This window comes from Callionymus lyra, chromosome 12 (assembly GCF_982586985.1).
Source record: "Callionymus lyra chromosome 12, fCalLyr1.hap1.1, whole genome shotgun sequence".
Lineage (NCBI taxonomy): Eukaryota > Metazoa > Chordata > Actinopteri > Syngnathiformes > Callionymidae > Callionymus > Callionymus lyra.
The window spans coordinates 27159316-27182044 of NC_141829.1; the positions used below are offsets into that span (position 1 = coordinate 27159316).

The window sequence follows — 22729 nt, forward strand, 5'->3', positions numbered from 1 at the left end:
GAAAAACAACAAAGACGAAGGATACAAAGACTAACATAGAACAGAACATCCAGATACTCTCACTCCACTCCTGCCCCCGAACTCAGAATTGTACAATTTAATAGCCCGAGGAATGAATGAGTCCCTGAGTCTATTAGTCTTGCACCTGGGTAGGAGCATTCGTGCACTCACTCATTCTGCTACCTCGGTGTGTGGATGGACAGTAAACTGGACTGGTCCTGCAACACAGACCATGTATATAAGAAGGTTCAGAGTAGACTGTACTCTGAGGAGGCTTCGATCATTTAACATCTGCAAGAAGCTCCTCTGCATGTTCTACCAGTCTGTGGTGGCCAGTGTTGTGTTCTATGCTGTGGTGTGTTGGGGTGGAAATGTGTCCAAGAGGAGTGTCAACAGGTTGGACAGGTTGATCAGGAGGGCTGGCTCTGTGGTTGGAATGAAGCTGGACTCACTGGTGACAGTTGCTGAGAGGAGATCATTGAACAAACTACTGTCCATCATGGACGATGACAGTCATCCTCTCAACACTGTCATCAGTGAGCAGAGAAGCAGAATGAGTGCACGAATGCTCCTACCCAGGTGCAAAACAAATAGACTCAAGGACTCATTCGTTCCTCGGGCTATTCAATTGTACAATTCTGAGTTCGGGGGCAGGAGTGGAGTGAGAGTATCTGGATGTTCTGTTCTATGTTAGTCTTTGTATCCTTTGTCTTTGTTGTTTTTCTTTGATCTATGTTCTATATCTTTATCTTTAGACTTGGATTGTGTCATCTTGTTCTTCCTCTTTATGTTCTTCTTCTTATTTTATTTTTTATTTATTATTTTTTATTGTTTATGAAAAATTGCTGGCTATTGGAAAAAACAATTTCAATAATCAATAAAGTTTTACCTTACCTTACCTTACCTTACATTTATTGAAATGTTTATGTTCAGGTTCTTATAGATTTTTAATTTAAATATTTCAATTAAAATATAGTTTCATACAAACAGACACATACTGATGAGTACGATAGATGAGGTCCAAGATCTATTAAAGAGACTCTAAAATCATCACATTAGTTGTCCTTTATCATCCACAGAATTGTAAAAAAAAAAAAAATTCCGAAGGAGACCTACTGAGAGATCAATAAAGTTCTAACTTACCTAACCTAACATATCATGGAGGAGATCTCTTACAATATGTTGATGATTGCAGCATAACTATCTAGTGAGCTATAATAGCGCACGCTAACATAAATGATGAATTCACATGCAAATACACTAATTTACAATATACCCATAGATAAGATGAACAACATCTTAACCAAGGTAGAGGCATCATGTCGCAGTACTAATGTAGACAAGGTTGTTCAGGCAGAAAATTAGTAAATTGTGCAATTTAAAACCCCTGGTGCGAGACTAATATGTGAGTCTCAAGTTCAGTTCTGAGTTTGTGCCTAATTAAGCTGTGCTGTGGGCCACTGTTTCCGTGAAGTCTACTGTACTTCCCCCACCTTCTCATCCTCCACTCTTTGACCTTTTAACCCAAAAACACAGGGACAAACCCAGATCCTCCTGCCTTGGCTAGCACACTGATCTAGATAGCAATTAGTTATTGAAGAGGAGCTAATGTGTTGATTTAAGCGTCTCTTAAATTGATCCTAGACCTCTATTGTACTCATCAGTATGTGTCTACAACTAAGGTAAAGAGCTGGTTAAGAGATGATTTCATGGACATAAATGGTAGCACAGATATCATGGCACAATTTGGCAAATAACAGAAATAACATTCCAACCACAAATCTAAGTTGGTGTAGCTTCATATCCTGTGTATCTAATGTGCCCCAAAGCCTGACAACAATACATGCTTGAAAAAGTAGAGTGCAGATTCTGAAGTCAGCAATTAACCTATTCTTTCATTCAATATTTCTGATTTTATATCATTCTTCCTGTCTATCCACATATTCCACTTTGTAACCTTCAATACAAAAAATTACCACTTGTGTCACGACTCCCGATCAAAACCACTATTTTGTTTCATCCACTTCTTAAGACTTAATAACACAGCAATAAATTATAGGCTTACATTTCCAATATTCTGAGCTGAACATTTCATTTCAAAAATTGAGGTGAGTTTTACAGCATTTGACTCCATTTGACATGGATTATGTCAAATGGAGATGAAGAGAGCAGCAGTTCATTGGCAGTGTCAATCTCTCTCTCTTCTAGATATATATTCATATAATTCAAATAATATCAAGCTGAAGATCTTTGTAGACTCTTGTAGTTTGTAACTTTTTATTTCCCTTAAAATTATTTATCAAAAGAAATTGTCTTTTTTTTAAATACCCTTGATTCTTTTATCATTATGAACATGTATACAATTTTTTTTTATTATATAGATAAATTAATTATTGAATAAATATGTTGCAATACAGCATTGTAACAATTAAGTTAGCATTATGTTTGTAGTTGTGTACAATCTATATCAAACATCTTTTATTTAAGAAAAATCACACAAAATTTCCCAAACGTATATTTAACAAGATCAAGTCTCAATATACTTTACAAAAAGCACACTGTACTGTTTTTATTAAATGTTTCACTGCACTTAATTATTCTCGTTTGTCATTCACCGATACATCCATTTACAATCTCACTGACACTGCTGTACCGTGAGGCGGGTTTGGATGATTTTAAAGGGTCTGGTTATTGAGGCTAATTTTAGAAGCCAATACGATTTGTGTGTTTTTGAACTTGTTTTACTTCTTGTGCTTTGCAACAATCATATATTAAGAGAGCCACAATTGCCCACCAGCACAAACTTGGTTGCTACTCTTTTGTTTTTCACGTACTACGCAATATATTAATTTTTTCTGGCTCTCACTATTTTCATACTACCTTGACTATGATATTATGGGGTATGTACTTCAACGTTCAACATCTTAGGTCATCAACATCTTAGAGTCGATTTATACAATTCCTATCAAGTTTTTTAGCTTGCTGCTCAAGTGCATTAATGGAAACAACACAAATGGTTGTTTTTTTCAGATTTAAGATTAAATGTCACAAGATGAATTGTTTTCACACATTGACTGCCACTCTTTCCTTGTGTTCTATGCCTAGGTGGGAGGCTGGATAAGAGGTGAAACGTCTTTCTACAACCCTACAGAGTTCATTTGATTCGCTTTGGACCGAATACAAGTCTAAAACATGTAAACAAAATTAAAGTATAGTCATCATGCCGATAAGGACCAAAGAGAGATGACAAAGTAACAATGATCTTGTTCGAAAGTATACAGTAAAATTTGTAATGCACAGAAACAGATGGTTTAATTCAATTAGCTTACAGCATATCTTACAGTCAGTACACACAATACAAAATGGAACCTTTTACAAACAACATGATACACATACTGTAAATACAGCTTGGTTAGGTTAGGTTAGGTAGAACTTTATTGATCCCTCAGGAGGTCTCCTTCGGGAGCATGGTTTTCAAATCAGACACAGCAATACAGACGATTATTCATAAAAATAAAAATAAGAAAAAAAACAAAGAGAAATAAAAAGAAAGAATAAGATGACACAATCTAAGTCTAAAGGTAAAGAAAATAGATCAAAGACAAATAACAAAGACAAAGGATACAAAGATTACATAGAATAGAATGTCAAGATACTTTCGCTCCACTCCTGCCCCCAAAACCCAGATTTGTACAATCTAATAGCCCGAGGAATGAATGAGTCCCTGAGTCTATTAGTTTTGTATCTGGGAAGGAGCATTCGTGTACTCCATCTGCTTCTCTGGTTAGTTGTGATGACGATGTTGCTAACTAGCTAGCCTATTGTGTCTGCCTATAAGACCACAATATCACATTGCAATTGCTGAGTATACATTACACTGTATCTAAAGACTTACCTGAAAGGAGTTTAAAAACAGCTCACAGTACATGCGGACCTCCCAGATGGGACCTTTCGATGTAAGCGGCACACAGACAAAGATGATATAGTGGATGCCGAACACGAGAACCAGCACCAGGGTAGACTTGGCCAGTTTCCTGTAGATACAGAATGTACCATATGAAATTTGAAACTCTTAAATACTGAATTTAATCAGTTTGGAAAACAAATTGGGGTAGGTCCTGCTAATCCTGTGTTGTCCAACATGTTAAAAATAAGTATTAAATACCTTTCCTATACATAATGTTGCTGTTGCATTTATGTAAAAGCATCATTTTTTATTACATCACATCCAGACTAACAGGAAAGAATCGACAAAAACAATAGATTATGTAGCAATCAACAGTCTTTATTAAATACTTGGGCAAAGTTGGGTGGGATTTGAACAAGACTTGATAGCAGGAAGGCTGGAGACACTAGATCTGGGCCACGGGGTTGGTGGGAATTCAGGAATGGCAGAGTAGAGTATTTAAGGGATTCTGACTTACTGTTTGCAGATTCAAAGTCAGAGATTGAATGTGAGTAGTTTTGCTGGGGATCAGAGGAGCAGACTTGGTCAGAGTAGAAGTGGGTTAAGAATTTGTAATCAATCTGAGGGCAAGTAAACAGGAGCAGGGACGAAACATGTCGGCGACAAGGGATTACTGGAATACAGGACATCCATAAGTTTGGCAACTGGTGTGAGTGGCCTGGAGTTTAGGTAAGCTGGGCTTGTGTTGGTTGCAAACAGGGCAGGATAGAGAAAAAGTCTCTGGTATTCTCCTTGAATGTGGGCCAACAGAATCTCTGGAGAAGGACCTCTTGAGTGCGTAGAGAGCTGGAGGAGAAAACGTCTCTCTCTCCACGGAGCCAGAGCAAGGAGGCAACGGTGTGACACCTTGAGTCTCCTGTGCCGGTGTCACCTGGCATCCAAATGAAAGCTGTTCAGCCACCTCTGAAGGGGACGTAGCGACAACAGCCCCAAAGGGACCACAGTGGCGGCAGCCGGCAGTTTGCCTAGAAGTCGCAGAAAACTCCACGTAATGCAACCACATGCCCCTGCAAAAGAGGGGAAGGAGGCGGAGGATGTCGTCCACCCGCTGTGGTGACGGCCAGGCCTTCATTGAGACGGTATTGAGTGTTATCCGGAGAGAAAATTGTGCTCGGCGAGGGAACCAGGAAACTCTTTGTAGAGTTCACCCTGAGACCTGGTTGAGACACATGGGAAAGAAGGCTTGTGGTGTCCAGGGTCACCCAAGACCGGGACGGAGCACAGACGAGCCAAACGTCTAGATAGGGCAGGATCTTCATGCCCTGTGACTGCAGGGGGCTGCCATCACAACCATGGTGAAGAACCCCTAGGTCTGCCAGGAGAAGGCACACTCCTACGAAGCCTGGACAGCTGCTGTTGACTCTGTCTGGCTTGGACAGTCCGCTCAAGTGGCAATAGCGCTGCAGGTCCAAACAGTTTCGCCGGTCCCACTGGAACACTGCAGAGGGTCTTCCTGCATGCCTCCGTCATGGGTGATTGCGCCAGCCAAACCTGGCGGCGAGTCTGGATGAGAGTGGACATCAACCGCCCTAGCTCTCTAGACATCAGCGCGTATGCCTGCAGGGAAGCGTTACTGAAATTATGGACGGAAGTATCCAATGGAGTCTTTTGTAGGGATGTTGATAAAGCAAGCATCAGGTGGGAGATAGAATTACCTATGCGTCCCATGCGTGCCGCTGCGTCATAGGCTTTGGAGAGCAGGTCATCCGTCACCCGACACTGGGGACGAGGACACCCCGCATCCGGTCTCAGAGCCTCATCAGGTGAGACAATTATCACAGCTATTGTCGGCTCAACCGCTGGTATGCGGCCCAAGCCAAGCTTGGGTGCGTCCTGCATGGCTGCCAGGGTCCGGCCGTCTGAAGTTGCATGAGAGAAGTTTCTAGAGTCCCTCCAGCATGCATGCAACTCCCTCAATATTCGTCAGATGGAGCACAGTAAAGTTGGCGGGAGCTGATCCGCACCTGAAAAAAGCACTGGCTGAAGCTGGCTGAGCCTGCGGTATATCTAACTGCAGGCGAGCCAGGGCCGTACGAATTATGGCCCCAATTGAGCTGTCTTCAGAACCAACAGCTAAAGCTGTGGGCTGAAGAACGGGAGCCCGCTGCGGAGGCATGGGAGGCTACATGCTGTGGCACCACATCCTCTCCATATTCGGCGAAGTCAGTGGCTGAAGCTGCCATGGAGATTATATCTTCCTCCGGTTCCAAAATGGCTGGAGGAGGAGCAGGATCACCCAACTCTCTTTCACCAGTCCCAGACTTGAAGGCCAGGAAAAAGGATCTCATTTGATTAAGCTCCTCCGTTAATTGGTCCACCTTGGAAGCAAGTCGGGACTCTTTAACCTTCTTCCTAGAAGTGGGGCCTCTAGTCTCAGCAGCCCGCCGTTTAGATCGGCCGGGTTGAGCTGGAGTCTGCCGCTGGGCTGAGTCAACTGCTCAGGCAACGAAACGAGGCCCAACAGTTGTTCCACCTCAGCAAGTCTGGCAGCCCTTACTCCCCGGGGCATGAAGCTGCAGTTCATGCAGGAATCTTCTGAAAGACCTTCCCTCAGATGCTCGAGATCAAGGCATTAGGGACACACAGAGAAAAAACAACAAACGCTGGGAGCGGGAGCGAAAACACAGCCTTCACCAACAAATATAAAAATATAAACAAAAGCGAATGCAATAGGTTGCACGGGTACTTCAATAACAGTAGCTGAATATCAGCGGTACAAATGTTGGAAGAGGGAGATAATACACTGCCGTCACCAACAAATGTAAAAAATAACCAAGCAATAATTGTAGCTGTATATCAGCGGTACAGATGTCAGGAGAGGGAGCGAAAACACTGCCGTCACCAACAAATGTAAAAAATAACCAAGCGAGTGCAACAGGTTGCACCGGCACTCAATAACGGTAGCTGTATATCAGCATTACAAATTTCGGGAGAGGTAGCGAAAACACTGCCGTCACCAAAAGAAATCAAAATACAACCAAAGCGAGGACAACAGGTTGTACTGACATTTAAATATTTAGTGTACAATGTCGGGAGAGGGAGCGAATACACTGCCGTCACCAAAGAAAATCAAAATACAACCAAAGCGAGTGCAACAGGTTGTACTGATATTCAATGATAGATATATAAATATTTAGTCTACGAGGTCGGGAGAGGGAGCGAATACAATGCCGTCACCAAAGAAAATCAAAATACAATCAAAGCGAGTACAACAGGTTGTACTGATTATTCAATGATAGATATATAAATATTGAGTGTACAAAGTCGGGAGAGGGAGTGAATACACTGCCTTCACCAAAAGAAATCAAAATACAACCAAAAGCGAGTACAACAGGTTGTACTGATCTATAAATATAGAGTACAATGTCAGGAGAGGAAGCGAATACACTCCTGTCACCGAAAGAAATCAAAATACAACCAAAAGCGAGTACAACAGGTTGTACTGATATTCAATGTAATATAAATATAGAGTACAATGTCGGGAGAGGGAGCGAATACACTCCTGTCACCGAAAGAAATCAAAATACAACCAAAAGCGAGTACAACAGGTTGTACTGATATTCAATGATGTATAAATATAGATTAAAATGTCGGGAGAGGGAGCGAATACACTGCCGTCACCAAAGAAAATAAAAATACAACCAAAGCGAGTGCAACAGGTTGTACTGATATTCAATGATAGATATATAAATATTTAGTCTACGAGGTCGGGAGAGGGAGCGAATACAATGCCGTCACCAAAGAAAATCAAAATACAACCAAAGCGAGTACAACAGGTTGTACTGATTATTCAATGATAGATATATAAATATTGAGTGTACAAAGTCGGGAGAGGGAGTGAATACACTGCCTTCACCAAAAGAAATCAAAATACAACCAAAAGCAAGTACAACACGTTGTACTGATCTATAAATATAGAGTACAATGTTGGGAGAGGGAGCGAATACACTCCTGTCACCGAAGAAATCAAAATACAACCAAAAGCGAGTACAACAGGTTGTACTGATCTATAAATATAGAGTACAATGTCAGGAGAGGAAGCGAATACACTCCTGTCACCGAAAGAAATCAAAATACAACCAAAAGCGAGTACAACAGGTTGTACTGATATTCAATGATGTATAAATATAGATTAAAATGTCGGGAGAGGGAGCGAATACACTGCCGTCACCAAAGAAAATAAAAATACAACCAAAGCGAGTGCAACAGGTTGTACTGATATTCAATGATAGATATATAAATATTTAGTCTACGAGGTCGGGAGAGGGAGCGAATACAATGCCGTCACCAAAGAAAATCAAAATACAACCAAAGCGAGTACAACAGGTTGTACTGATTATTCAATGATAGATATATAAATATTGAGTGTACAAAGTCGGGAGAGGGAGTGAATACACTGCCTTCACCAAAAGAAATCAAAATACAACCAAAAGCAAGTACAACACGTTGTACTGATCTATAAATATAGAGTACAATGTTGGGAGAGGGAGCGAATACACTCCTGTCACCGAAGAAATCAAAATACAACCAAAAGCGAGTACAACAGGTTGTACTGATCTATAAATATAGAGTACAATGTCAGGAGAGGAAGCGAATACACTCCTGTCACCGAAAGAAATCAAAATACAACCAAAAGCGAGTACAACAGGTTGTACTGATATTCAATGATATATAAATATAGAGTACAATGTCGGGAGAGGGAGCGAATACACTCCTGTCACCGAAAGAAATCAAAATACAACCAAAAGCGAGTACAACAGGTTGTACTAGTATTCAAAGATATAAGAAAGTTGGTACTTAGCCAAACGATGACGATCCGCGGAAGTGTCCACGGTGAGCCGCTACAACTTCTTAGCGTCAGAGTTCATTGCAGTCTCCGACAGAAGTCACGAGACTACCAGCAACGAAAGAACTAGTCCTTGAGCTAGCTCGGTGACATGCTAACTGCGCAGCGAGAAGATGTTTGTCAGATGGAGCACAGTAAAGTTGGCGGGAGCTGATCCGCACCTGAAAAAAGCACTGGCTGAAGCTGGCTGAGCCTGCGGTATATCTAACTGCAGGCGAGCCAGGGCCGTACGAATTATGGCCCCAATTGAGCTGTCTTCAGAACCAACAGCTAAAGCTGTGGGCTGAAGAACGGGAGCCCGCTGCGGAGGCATGGGAGGCTACATGCTGTGGCACCACATCCTCTCCATATTCGGCGAAGTCAGTGGCTGAAGCTGCCATGGAGATTATATCTTCCTCCGGTTCCAAAATGGCTGGAGGAGGAGCAGGATCACCCAACTCTCTTTCACCAGTCCCAGACTTGAAGGCCAGGAAAAAGGATCTCATTTGATTAAGCTCCTCCGTTAATTGGTCCACCTTGGAAGCAAGTCGGGACTCTTTAACCTTCTTCCTAGAAGTGGGGCCTCTAGTCTCAGCAGCCCGCCGTTTAGATCGGCCGGGTTGAGCTGGAGTCTGCCGCTGGGCTGAGTCAACTGCTCAGGCAACGAAACGAGGCCCAACAGTTGTTCCACCTCAGCAAGTCTGGCAGCCCTTACTCCCCGGGGCATGAAGCTGCAGTTCATGCAGGAATCTTCTGAAAGACCTTCCCTCAGATGCTCGAGATCAAGGCATTAGGGACACACAGAGAAAAAACAACAAACGCTGGGAGCGGGAGCGAAAACACAGCCTTCACCAACAAATATAAAAATATAAACAAAAGCGAATGCAATAGGTTGCACGGGTACTTCAATAACAGTAGCTGAATATCAGCGGTACAAATGTTGGAAGAGGGAGATAATACACTGCCGTCACCAACAAATGTAAAAAATAACCAAGCAATAATTGTAGCTGTATATCAGCGGTACAGATGTCAGGAGAGGGAGCGAAAACACTGCCGTCACCAACAAATGTAAAAAATAACCAAGCGAGTGCAACAGGTTGCACCGGCACTCAATAACGGTAGCTGTATATCAGCATTACAAATTTCGGGAGAGGTAGCGAAAACACTGCCGTCACCAAAAGAAATCAAAATACAACCAAAGCGAGGACAACAGGTTGTACTGACATTTAAATATTTAGTGTACAATGTCGGGAGAGGGAGCGAATACACTGCCGTCACCAAAGAAAATCAAAATACAACCAAAGCGAGTGCAACAGGTTGTACTGATATTCAATGATAGATATATAAATATTTAGTCTACGAGGTCGGGAGAGGGAGCGAATACAATGCCGTCACCAAAGAAAATCAAAATACAATCAAAGCGAGTACAACAGGTTGTACTGATTATTCAATGATAGATATATAAATATTGAGTGTACAAAGTCGGGAGAGGGAGTGAATACACTGCCTTCACCAAAAGAAATCAAAATACAACCAAAAGCGAGTACAACAGGTTGTACTGATCTATAAATATAGAGTACAATGTCAGGAGAGGAAGCGAATACACTCCTGTCACCGAAAGAAATCAAAATACAACCAAAAGCGAGTACAACAGGTTGTACTGATATTCAATGTAATATAAATATAGAGTACAATGTCGGGAGAGGGAGCGAATACACTCCTGTCACCGAAAGAAATCAAAATACAACCAAAAGCGAGTACAACAGGTTGTACTGATATTCAATGATGTATAAATATAGATTAAAATGTCGGGAGAGGGAGCGAATACACTGCCGTCACCAAAGAAAATAAAAATACAACCAAAGCGAGTGCAACAGGTTGTACTGATATTCAATGATAGATATATAAATATTTAGTCTACGAGGTCGGGAGAGGGAGCGAATACAATGCCGTCACCAAAGAAAATCAAAATACAACCAAAGCGAGTACAACAGGTTGTACTGATTATTCAATGATAGATATATAAATATTGAGTGTACAAAGTCGGGAGAGGGAGTGAATACACTGCCTTCACCAAAAGAAATCAAAATACAACCAAAAGCAAGTACAACACGTTGTACTGATCTATAAATATAGAGTACAATGTTGGGAGAGGGAGCGAATACACTCCTGTCACCGAAGAAATCAAAATACAACCAAAAGCGAGTACAACAGGTTGTACTGATCTATAAATATAGAGTACAATGTCAGGAGAGGGAGCGAATACACTCCTGTCACCGAAAGAAATCAAAATACAACCAAAAGCGAGTACAACAGGTTGTACTGATATTCAATGATGTATAAATATAGATTAAAATGTCGGGAGAGGGAGCGAATACACTGCCGTCACCAAAGAAAATAAAAATACAACCAAAGCGAGTGCAACAGGTTGTACTGATATTCAATGATAGATATATAAATATTTAGTCTACGAGGTCGGGAGAGGGAGCGAATACAATGCCGTCACCAAAGAAAATCAAAATACAACCAAAGCGAGTACAACAGGTTGTACTGATTATTCAATGATAGATATATAAATATTGAGTGTACAAAGTCGGGAGAGGGAGTGAATACACTGCCTTCACCAAAAGAAATCAAAATACAACCAAAAGCAAGTACAACACGTTGTACTGATCTATAAATATAGAGTACAATGTTGGGAGAGGGAGCGAATACACTCCTGTCACCGAAGAAATCAAAATACAACCAAAAGCGAGTACAACAGGTTGTACTGATCTATAAATATAGAGTACAATGTCAGGAGAGGAAGCGAATACACTCCTGTCACCGAAAGAAATCAAAATACAACCAAAAGCGAGTACAACAGGTTGTACTGATATTCAATGATGTATAAATATAGATTAAAATGTCGGGAGAGGGAGCGAATACACTGCCGTCACCAAAGAAAATAAAAATACAACCAAAGCGAGTGCAACAGGTTGTACTGATATTCAATGATAGATATATAAATATTTAGTCTACGAGGTCGGGAGAGGGAGCGAATACAATGCCGTCACCAAAGAAAATCAAAATACAACCAAAGCGAGTACAACAGGTTGTACTGATTATTCAATGATAGATATATAAATATTGAGTGTACAAAGTCGGGAGAGGGAGTGAATACACTGCCTTCACCAAAAGAAATCAAAATACAACCAAAAGCAAGTACAACACGTTGTACTGATCTATAAATATAGAGTACAATGTTGGGAGAGGGAGCGAATACACTCCTGTCACCGAAGAAATCAAAATACAACCAAAAGCGAGTACAACAGGTTGTACTGATCTATAAATATAGAGTACAATGTCAGGAGAGGAAGCGAATACACTCCTGTCACCGAAAGAAATCAAAATACAACCAAAAGCGAGTACAACAGGTTGTACTGATATTCAATGATATATAAATATAGAGTACAATGTCGGGAGAGGGAGCGAATATACTCCTGTCACCGAAAGAAATCAAAATACAACCAAAAGCGAGTACAACAGGTTGTACTAGTATTCAAAGATATAAGAAAGTTGGTACTTAGCCAAACGATGACGATCCGCGGAAGTGTCCACGGTGAGCCGCTACAACTTCTTAGCGTCAGAGTTCATTGCAGTCTCCGACAGAAGTCACGAGACTACCAGCAACGAAAGAACTAGTCCTTGAGCTAGCTCGGTGACATGCTAACTGCGCAGCGAGAAGATGAAAAGGAACAGATCCTCAGATGTCACCGGAAGATATACCCTATCCGGGGTCATCCGGGGTCACAGGTGACTTTGTTGGTATTAAACTTGAACAGCGCATGCACGAGATGGATACATTCAGTGCTTGAAGCACCGCCTCTGGCGGTCAGTAGGGACGAAATAGAAATATATATATATATATATACTATAAATATTATCTTCATGATTATTATGTCACACCTTGCTTTGCTTAATTACTTTTAACTTTAACAGAAGCCTTTAATTTTGAGCAACATGTTATGGGTTTTTGAACCCACTCATCAAAAAGGACTGGACATTTCTAACGTATCTTGTACATGATGTCCATCTGAGTGATCATTCTCTTATCTTGTTTAACCTGGACTTCATTCCTGAAACTAATCCCTTGAAAGTTAGGTCTCAGAGGCGTGTCATCTCAGTTTGACCCTCTTCCCTTCGATGACTTCCTAAATGTGTCAATTTGATTTACTGTTTCATTACTCATTGTGTTGAAATACTGGATTAATTGGCACCTGTTAAATGGAACTTGAAAATGAAGATCTCCTGAGTCTTAAGACACTTTGTCGAAAGACTGAGCGTCTCTGGAAGTCCACTAAACTTGAGGTGCACAGACCTCACCTCAGGGATCTGATGTCTTCATATAATGAGATGGTGGAAACAGCAGCAAAACTGAGCCTGTTTCCACCTCATATCTCTGGCTGATATTTCAGCACTAGTGAACAAGTGAAGAAACCCTCCTCTTGCTCAGACGACGTCCCTCCTTATAGACTCTTTATCAAAGCGTTTGATGTAATTGGCCCATTGGTTACCGATATGGTTAACCTCTCCATTTCCACAGGGTTTTTTCCCCAAGGCATTTAAACATGCCATTGTGGAGCTCAAAAAGCCAGGCTGAGACCCGACTGACCTCAGGCCTATTCCTAAGATTCCATTCTTGTCCAAGATCTCAGAGAAGGCAGTGTCTGAGCAGCTGACATTGTTCCTGGATCACAGCAACATCAATGAGAAGTTTCAGTCAGGCTTCCGCAAACTGCAGAGACAGCCTTACTGAAAGTGTCCAGTGACATCATGATGTCGGTTGATTCGGGTCAATACACTGTTCTGGTTCTCTTGGATCTGTCCTTAGCCTTTGAAACAGCTGATCACCAGATCCTGCTGAGAAGACTGAGGAATGAAGTGGAAATGTCTGGGTCTGTGTTACAGTGGTTCTCAGCATACCTTTCTGGGCGCAGTTTCAGTGTATCTGCCAATCAAATAAGGTCTGAATCGGCGGATCTGTTGTGTGGAGTCCATCAAGGTTCTGTACTGGGTCCTTTATTGTTTTTGCTGTACTTGATTCCCCTGGGTAAAATCATTCAGAGATTTCCTGATGTTTTTTACCATATTTTTGCTGATGACATCCAGCTCTACTGATCTTTTGATCCAACCGAGCCCCAGAGGCTGAACAGCTTAGTCAATTGTTTGCTAGAAATCAAACAATGGCTGAGTGAAAACACTCTGCAGCTAAATGTGGACAAAACTGAAACTCTGGTTATTGCTCCTGATGATAAGGTTCCAGGGTTGAGTCAGTACTTGGGTGACTTAGGCCAGTATGTCAAACTGAAACTGAGAAACCTGGGTGTTTGTCTCTAGTTCAGGGCTGGGCAATTCAATAATTCAAGGGCCACATTAAATTCTGTGAATGCTGTTAGGGGATGTCAAGCAAAAAGAAAGACGAAAAATCCCTAAAGAAAAAAAAAGGACATGCATCATTAGGCCGTGACATTTATTAAGCTAAATAAGCTGCAATTGTATTCTTGTATAAATTAATTTTTTTCAAAACATTTCTTCAATTAACTTGAAAAAAAAACTTTTTGAGGGATTAATATATACTCTAAAAAATTCCACACAAAAAGCAAGGAAGTGAAAATACAGTCAAAGGGCCGCATGGTGTGCTCTAGTTCAACACTGCAGAAAACTGACCAGAAACTGTTTCCTTCAACTGAGAAAAATCTCTAAACTTAGAAAAAAGTTGTCACAACATGATCTGTAGCTTGTAATCCAAGCGTTTGTGTCTTCTCGTCTGGACTATTGCAACAGTCATTTTGGGACATCTACCTGGCTCAGATGGTAGAGTGGTTGCCTGCAGTCCAAGAGGTTGCAGGTTCAATCCCAGCTCCAGACAAGCTTGTGTCATTGTGTCCCTGAGCAAGACACTTTACCCTGATGGCAGAGCTGGCGCCATGTTGCAGCCTACTCCCATCAGTATGTGTAAATGGGGGAATGCATGACTGTCAAAGTGCTTTGTGACCCTGGTCTAGAAAGCAGCTATATAAATAGACATTATTATTTTCACGTCTTAACAAGAAGGAGCTGTCTCTTTTACTTGATTTTCTGGAACTCCTGTGTTGTTCTCTGTGTTATGTTGACCTTTTAAGTATATATTTTATTAGGTATAGACGAAAGAAGTATTAATTACTTACTTACAGTGTCTTAAATCACGAGTCCTGTTTGTATTCAAACTTCCCACTTTAAAAACCCTCCATATAAAAAAGTTAGAACTTTAAAACATTGCTAAAAAAATATATTTATTCAAAAGTCAAATAAAATGACCAGACATTTACACCAACAGTAACACTATGACATTAACTACAAGTTTTATTAAACTACAAACGAAAGAAAAAAAACAGATAAAGCCCGAAAAACCAACCAGTTTCTCAGCCCGCTCTCAACTCCTTCCACACATCCTCATCAGATGGATGGATGGATGGATGGATGGATGGATGGATGGATGGATGGATGGATGGATGGATGGATGGATGGATGGATGGATGGATGGATGGATGGATGGATGGATGGATGGATGGATGGATGGATGGATGGATGGATGGATGGATGGATGGATGGATGGATGGATGGATGGATGGATGGATGGATGGATGGATGGATGGATGGATGGATGGATGGATGGATGGATGGATGGATGGATGGATGGATGGATGGATGGATGGATGGATGGATGGATGGATGGATGGATGGATGGATGGATGGATGGATGGATGGATGGATGGATGGATGGATGGATGGATGGATGGATGGATGGATGGATGGATGGATGGATGGATGGATGGATGGATGGATGGATGGATGGATGGATGGATGGATGGATGGATGGATGGATGGATGGATGGATGGATGGATGGATGGATGGATGGATGGATGGATGGATGGATGGATGGATGGATGGATGGATGGATGGATGGATGGATGGATGGATGGATGGATGGATGGATGGATGGATGGATGGATGGATGGATGGATGGATGGATGGATGGATGGATGGATGGATGGATGGATGGATGGATGGATGGATGGATGGATGGATGGATGGATGGATGGATGGATGGATGGATGGATGGATGGATGGATGGATGGATGGATGGATGGATGGATGGATGGATGGATGGATGGATGGATGGATGGATGGATGGATGGATGGATGGATGGATGGATGGATGGATGGATGGATGGATGGATGGATGGATGGATGGATGGATGGATGGATGGATGGATGGATGGATGGATGGATGGATGGATGGATGGATGGATGGATGGATGGATGGATGGATGGATGGATGGATGGATGGATGGATGGATGGATGGATGGATGGATGGATGGATGGATGGATGGATGGATGGATGGATGGATGGATGGATGGATGGATGGATGGATGGATGGATGGATGGATGGATGGATGGATGGATGGATGGATGGATGGATGGATGGATGGATGGATGGATGGATGGATGGATGGATGGATGGATGGATGGATGGATGGATGGATGGATGGATGGATGGATGGATGGATGGATGGATGGATGGATGGATGGATGGATGGATGGATGGATGGATGGATGGATGGATGGATGGATGGATGGATGGATGGATGGATGGATGGATGGATGGATGGATGGATGGATGGATGGATGGATGGATGGATGGATGGATGGATGGATGGATGGATGGATGGATGGATGGATGGATGGATGGATGGATGGATGGATGGATGGATGGATGGATGGATGGATGGATGGATGGATGGATGGATGGATGGATGGATGGATGGATGGATGGATGGATGGATGGATGGATGGATGGATGGATGGATGGATGGATGGATGGATGGATGGATGGATGGATGGATGGATGGATGGATGGATGGATGGATGGATGGATGGATGGATGGATGGATGGATGGATGGATGGATGGATGGATGGATGGATGGATGGATGGATGGATGGATGGATGGATGGATGGATGGATGGATGGATGGATGGATGGATGGATGGATGGATGGATGGATGGATGGATGGATGGATGGATGGATGGATGGATGGATGGATGGATGGATGGATGGATGGATGGATGGATGGATGGATGGATGGATGGATGGATGGATGGATGGATGGATGGATGGATGGATGGATGGATGGATGGATGGATGGATGGATGGATGGATGGATGGATGGATGGATGGATGGATGGATGGATGGATGGATGGATGGATGGATGGATGGATGGATGGATGGATGGATGGATGGATGGATGGATGGATGGATGGATGGATGGATGGATGGATGGATGGATGGATGGATGGATGGATGGATGGATGGATGGATGGATGGATGGATGGATGGATGGATGGATGGATGGATGGATGGATGGATGGATGGATGGATGGATGGATGGATGGATGGATGGATGGATGGATGGATGGATGGATGGATGGATGGATGGATGGATGGATGGATGGATGGATGGATGGATGGATGGATGGATGGATGGATGGATGGATGGATGGATGGATGGATGGATGGATGGATGGATGGATGGATGGATGGATGGATGGATGGATGGATGGATGGATGGATGGATGGATGGATGGATGGATGGATGGATGGATGGATGGATGGATGGATGGATGGATGGATGGATGGATGGATGGATGGATGGATGGATGGATGGATGGATGGATGGATGGATGGATGGATGGATGGATGGATGGATGGATGGATGGATGGATGGATGGATGGATGGATGGATGGATGGATGGATGGATGGATGGATGGATGGATGGATGGATGGATGGATGGATGGATGGATGGATGGATGGATGGATGGATGGATGGATGGATGGATGGATGGATGGATGGATGGATGGATGGATGGATGGATGGATGGATGGATGGATGGATGGATGGATGGATGGATGGATGGATGGATGGATGGATGGATGGATGGATGGATGGATGGATGGATGGATGGATGGATGGATGGATGGATGGATGGATGGATGGATGGATGGATGGATGGATGGATGGATGGATGGATGGATGGATGGATGGATGGATGGATGGATGGATGGATGGATGGATGGATGGATGGATGGATGGATGGATGGATGGATGGATGGATGGATGGATGGATGGATGGATGGATGGATGGATGGATGGATGGATGGATGGATGGATGGATGGATGGATGGATGGATGGATGGATGGATGGATGGATGGATGGATGGATGGATGGATGGATGGATGGATGGATGGATGGATGGATGGATGGATGGATGGATGGATGGATGGATGGATGGATGGATGGATGGATGGATGGATGGATGGATGGATGGATGGATGGATGGATGGATGGATGGATGGATGGATGGATGGATGGATGGATGGATGGATGGATGGATGGATGGATGGATGGATGGATGGATGGATGGATGGATGGATGGATGGATGGATGGATGGATGGATGGATGGATGGATGGATGGATGGATGGATGGATGGATGGATGGATGGATGGATGGATGGATGGATGGATGGATGGATGGATGGATGGATGGATGGATGGATGGATGGATGGATGGATGGATGGATGGATGGATGGATGGATGGATGGATGGATGGATGGATGGATGGATGGATGGATGGATGGATGGATGGATGGATGGATGGATGGATGGATGGATGGATGGATGGATGGATGGATGGATGGATGGATGGATGGATGGATGGATAGATAGATAGATAGATAGATAGATAGATAGATAGATAGATAGATAGATAGATAGATAGATAGATACACATTTGGATTCTGATAACAATATTTTGATCCCTACATTACAGTCAGGGCTGATTGTTGAAACTGTCAAGAATCAAGATAGCTGAGGCTATGTTTGTTGTGTAAGGTACTGGAAGAGGAAGCTTCATAACTGGGAGAATGTGTCCACAACCAAAGGTTCATCTTCATCACCATCAGCACATGATATAGACATGATGAGTCTGGTTCTGCTCAAGGTTTCTGCGTGTTAAAAGTTTTTCCTTGCCACTGTCGATATGATTCATTGTTAAATCGCTGGGATCTGTTTTTCTTTTCTCCAACATATTCTTACTTAATCTGTAAAGTGTCTTGAGATAACTTTTATTATGATTTGACACTTTGATCAAATTAAATTGAAATTTAATTAAAAAATTTAAACAAAAACAAGCAAACGTAATTAATACATGCAAGTCATTTCAAAAGTTTCCTTACGCTATATGACAGTCCTACACCAGGACTGTACAGTGCTGTTTGTAGATTTCCTCTATCTGCATTCTCTGCATGGGTTCATGTGACAAAGTGGTTGAGACCATTTTTTGGTGAAAAGAGAGACACAATATGTGCATATGTTTTTATAATGTTTTTTTTGGTTGTTGTTTTATTAAACCTTGTTTTAGCTCAGGGTCAAGAATGGTAATGGTAAAATAGAAAACATAAGGTGAAGAACTTAACAAACCTGTACTGGGTCCTAGTGTCGTATCTTCCAGCGTTTGTTTCTCGAATTTTGGTCGCCAGCACTTTGACAATATTCAGAAATAGGATGAAGTTCAGCTGCAATGAAAAACAGTAATGTTTTTTTTCTAATTTAATATTGCACCTAATTAAAAAGAATATATATATACATACTATATCAAACATACAGTAAGTACAGAAAGTAATCAGACCCCTTTCCATTTTTTAGTCTTTGTTTCATTGCAGCCATTCGCTAAAATCATTTAAGTTTAAAACATTTTTTTCCTTATTAATGTCCACTCAGCACCTTATCTTGACAGAAAAACCGAAATGTAGAAATCTTTGCAAATTTATTAAAAAAGGAAAACTGAAATGGTCATAATTCAGACCCCTTTCTCAGTATTGATTAGAAGCAACTTATTGAGCTAGTATAGCCATGATTTTTGGGAATGATGCAACAGGTTTTTCACACCTGTATTTAGGGATCCTCTGCCATTCTTCCTTGCAGAACCTCTCCAGTTCTGTTAGGTTGGATGGTGAACGTTGATGAGCCATTTTCTCAAAAGATGCTCGTCATCAGTCCCGCCATTCAAGATTGGTTCCGAAGCCACTCCTTTGTTATTTTGGCTATGTGCTTAGAGTCATTGTCTTGTTGGAAAGTGAACCTTTGGCCCAGTCTGAGGTGCTAAGCACTCTGGAAAACGTTTTCTTCCAGGATATCTCTGTACTTGGCCGCATTCATCTTTCCTTGAATTGCAACCAGTTATCCTGTCCCTGCAGCTGAATAACATCCCCATACCATGATGCTGCCACCACCATGCTTCACTTTTGGGACAGCATTGGGCAGGTGATGAGCAGTGCCTGGTTTTCTCCACACATACCTCTTAGAATTGAGGCCAAAGAGTTAAATATTGGTCTCATCTGACCAGAGAATGTTATTTCTCATAGTCTGGGAGTCCTTCAAGTGTTATTTGGCAAACTCTATGTAGACTTTCATATGTCTTACACGGAGGAGAGGCTTCGGAGGGCAGCTCTGCCATAAAGCCCCGATTGGTGGAGGGCTGCAGTGATAGTTGACTTCCGGAAACTTTCTCCCATCTCCCCGCTGCATCTCTGGAGTTCAGCCACAGTGATCTTTGGGATTTTCTTCACCTCTCTCACCACGATTGCTCAGTTTGGCTGGACGGCCAGGTCTAGGAAGAGTTCTGGTCGTCCCAAACTTCTTCCATTCAAGGATTATGGAGACCACTGTGCTCTTAGGAACCTTGAGTGCGGCAGAAATTCTTCTGTAACCTTGGCCAGATTTGTGCCACAATTATGTCTCTGAGCTCTTTGGGCAGTTCCTATACCTCATGATTCTTATTTGCTCTGACATGCATTGTGAGCTGTAAGGTCTTATATAGACATGTATGTCTTTCCTTATCAAGTCCAATCAGTTTATTTAAACACAGCTGGACTCCAATGAAGGAGTAGAACCATCTCAGGGAGGAATGGACTAAACACGTCCGCTCCTGCCCCCAAACTCAGAATTATAGTTTGTAGTATGTCCCACAAACTTAAAGCTGCTCAAGGATTTTAGCAAAATAATAGTCAAAACCATTTAGTTTTTTTCTGGAAATCTGCACGCTGCAGCTGACCCATGTTATTGCCTTGACCCTCAATTATTGTCATTTCTCCTAAGCCACAGCCAGAAGCCTCCTTTTCTGCCTCCTCAGCAAGGGCCTTAGTTTACCTTCCAAGCTTAGCCCCAGTTGTTCCCACGTCCTGAAGCAGTCCTTTTGTTGAGGTTCACAGCCTACTTCCACAGGCTAGATGTTAGCAGACCAACCCAGCTCTCTGCACTCAGCAGCTAGATTGGAGTTGCTGCTTGGCGTTCGTGGGCAGCTTGGATCCCCTCCTCCCAGGGGATGGTGAGCTATATGAGCATGGCAGAATTTGCAGCCGCAGACCAAAGTACGATGTCTGGCCTGAGTGAGGTGGTGGTCATTTCTTGGGGAAACTGTAGGTGTTTGCCTACGTTGACCTTCATGCTCCAGTCTCTTGCCAGAGAGACGACTCCGCCATAGTCTTTGTTATTTGTCTTTGATCTCTGTTCTTTATCTTTAGACTGAGATTGTGTCATCTTCTTCTTTCTTTTTCTTTTTCTTTGTTCTTGTTCCTATTTTCTATTTTAATGAATAATCGTCTGTATTGCTGTGTTCTAATTGGAAAAACAATTTCGCGACGGAGACCTCCTGAGGGATCAATAAAGTTCTATCCATCTATATCAAGGACTTGTTAGATATGTTTATTTGCCTTGGTTTTACATTGTCTGGCGGATTTCTTTAACCATTAAAGTTTAATGTTTATTTAAGTTTAAGTCCATACACCAACCATGAACCTCACTGCAAATCACGGAATGCATTCTATTCTAAAGTACAATTACATTAATAATAACACAGCCATACCCCGATTGCTGACAGAATGGGAACCTGGTAGATCCACTTGATGTTTCCAGCACTGAGCTCCCAGCACCTGTATTAGAAACAAAAAAAGGTTTAAGGGGTTTACTGTGATATTAATTTATGTTTATATTAAAAATAGATTTTTGTTGTTAAACACCTAAGGTGATAAAACAGTAGAACCTCATTAGACTTTTTTCAAGTTTTAGCACTATCTTATGTAAGTTGTGGTTTACCTCCTCTGATTCTAAGGTCCCATCATCTGGAACTTCTGCATTTCTTTTGATCATTCATATTTGTCAAATGGCGCTGACAACCTTAATAAATAGCCTATTGGAAGCAAGTGATCTCAGTGAATAGTTGTTATAGTACATGTTCTTATGTCTGCCTTTACACAATACACAGGTAAGATTTGCAACATTGACCTCGCCACATGTGGCACAGAGTCAAGTTGGCTGATCTCTGTAACTAAGGTTTTGGAACTTTGTAATAAAGGCGGCAGTTTATCTGTAGCTTAGGACTTTCTCTTTGCAGTGTGACAACATTAGGGGGCAAGTGCTTAGCGAGGGATTTACATTTACCTTGCTTTCGTCGAGGCGTTACCATGGCAATAACAGAGCCAGAGCTCTAACCTCAGATTTTAAGGCTGAGCAAAAACTCATGATTTGTTTTAGCTACAAACATTTGTGGTTATTCTGCAGCACAAATCCAATATTCTCAAACTTCCATCTTGTCTTTCTCTTGATGGTGTCTCCAAACATCAATGATTTCCCTTTCAGGCTTTGACTGGACAAAGAAAAGTTAGGTTGAAAGTGTATCTATCCATCTGTGCCCACAAGCATTAAGCTTGGCAGTTGTGAAGATATGTAACAACAGATGTTGTCTGGCACCTGTGAGCTCTAAATAAATGGAGTCACACCGGGGAGGTCT

At 42.2% G+C, this 22729-nt stretch overlaps 1 protein-coding gene across 1 annotated transcript in view; it reads right to left on the minus strand.

Annotated features, from left to right (window-relative positions):
• Positions 1 to 22729, minus strand: part of pth2ra (parathyroid hormone 2 receptor a) — a 44235-nt gene that overhangs the window by 4992 nt on the left and 16514 nt on the right. Inside the window, exons 9-11 of the mRNA XM_087803719.1 lie at positions 21806 to 21872; positions 19363 to 19457; positions 3896 to 4034 (exon numbers count right to left, since the gene is read on the minus strand). Coding sequence (XP_087659845.1) covers positions 3896 to 4034; positions 19363 to 19457; positions 21806 to 21872 — 301 coding nt within the window. The remainder of the gene's footprint in view (positions 1 to 3895; positions 4035 to 19362; positions 19458 to 21805; positions 21873 to 22729) is intronic.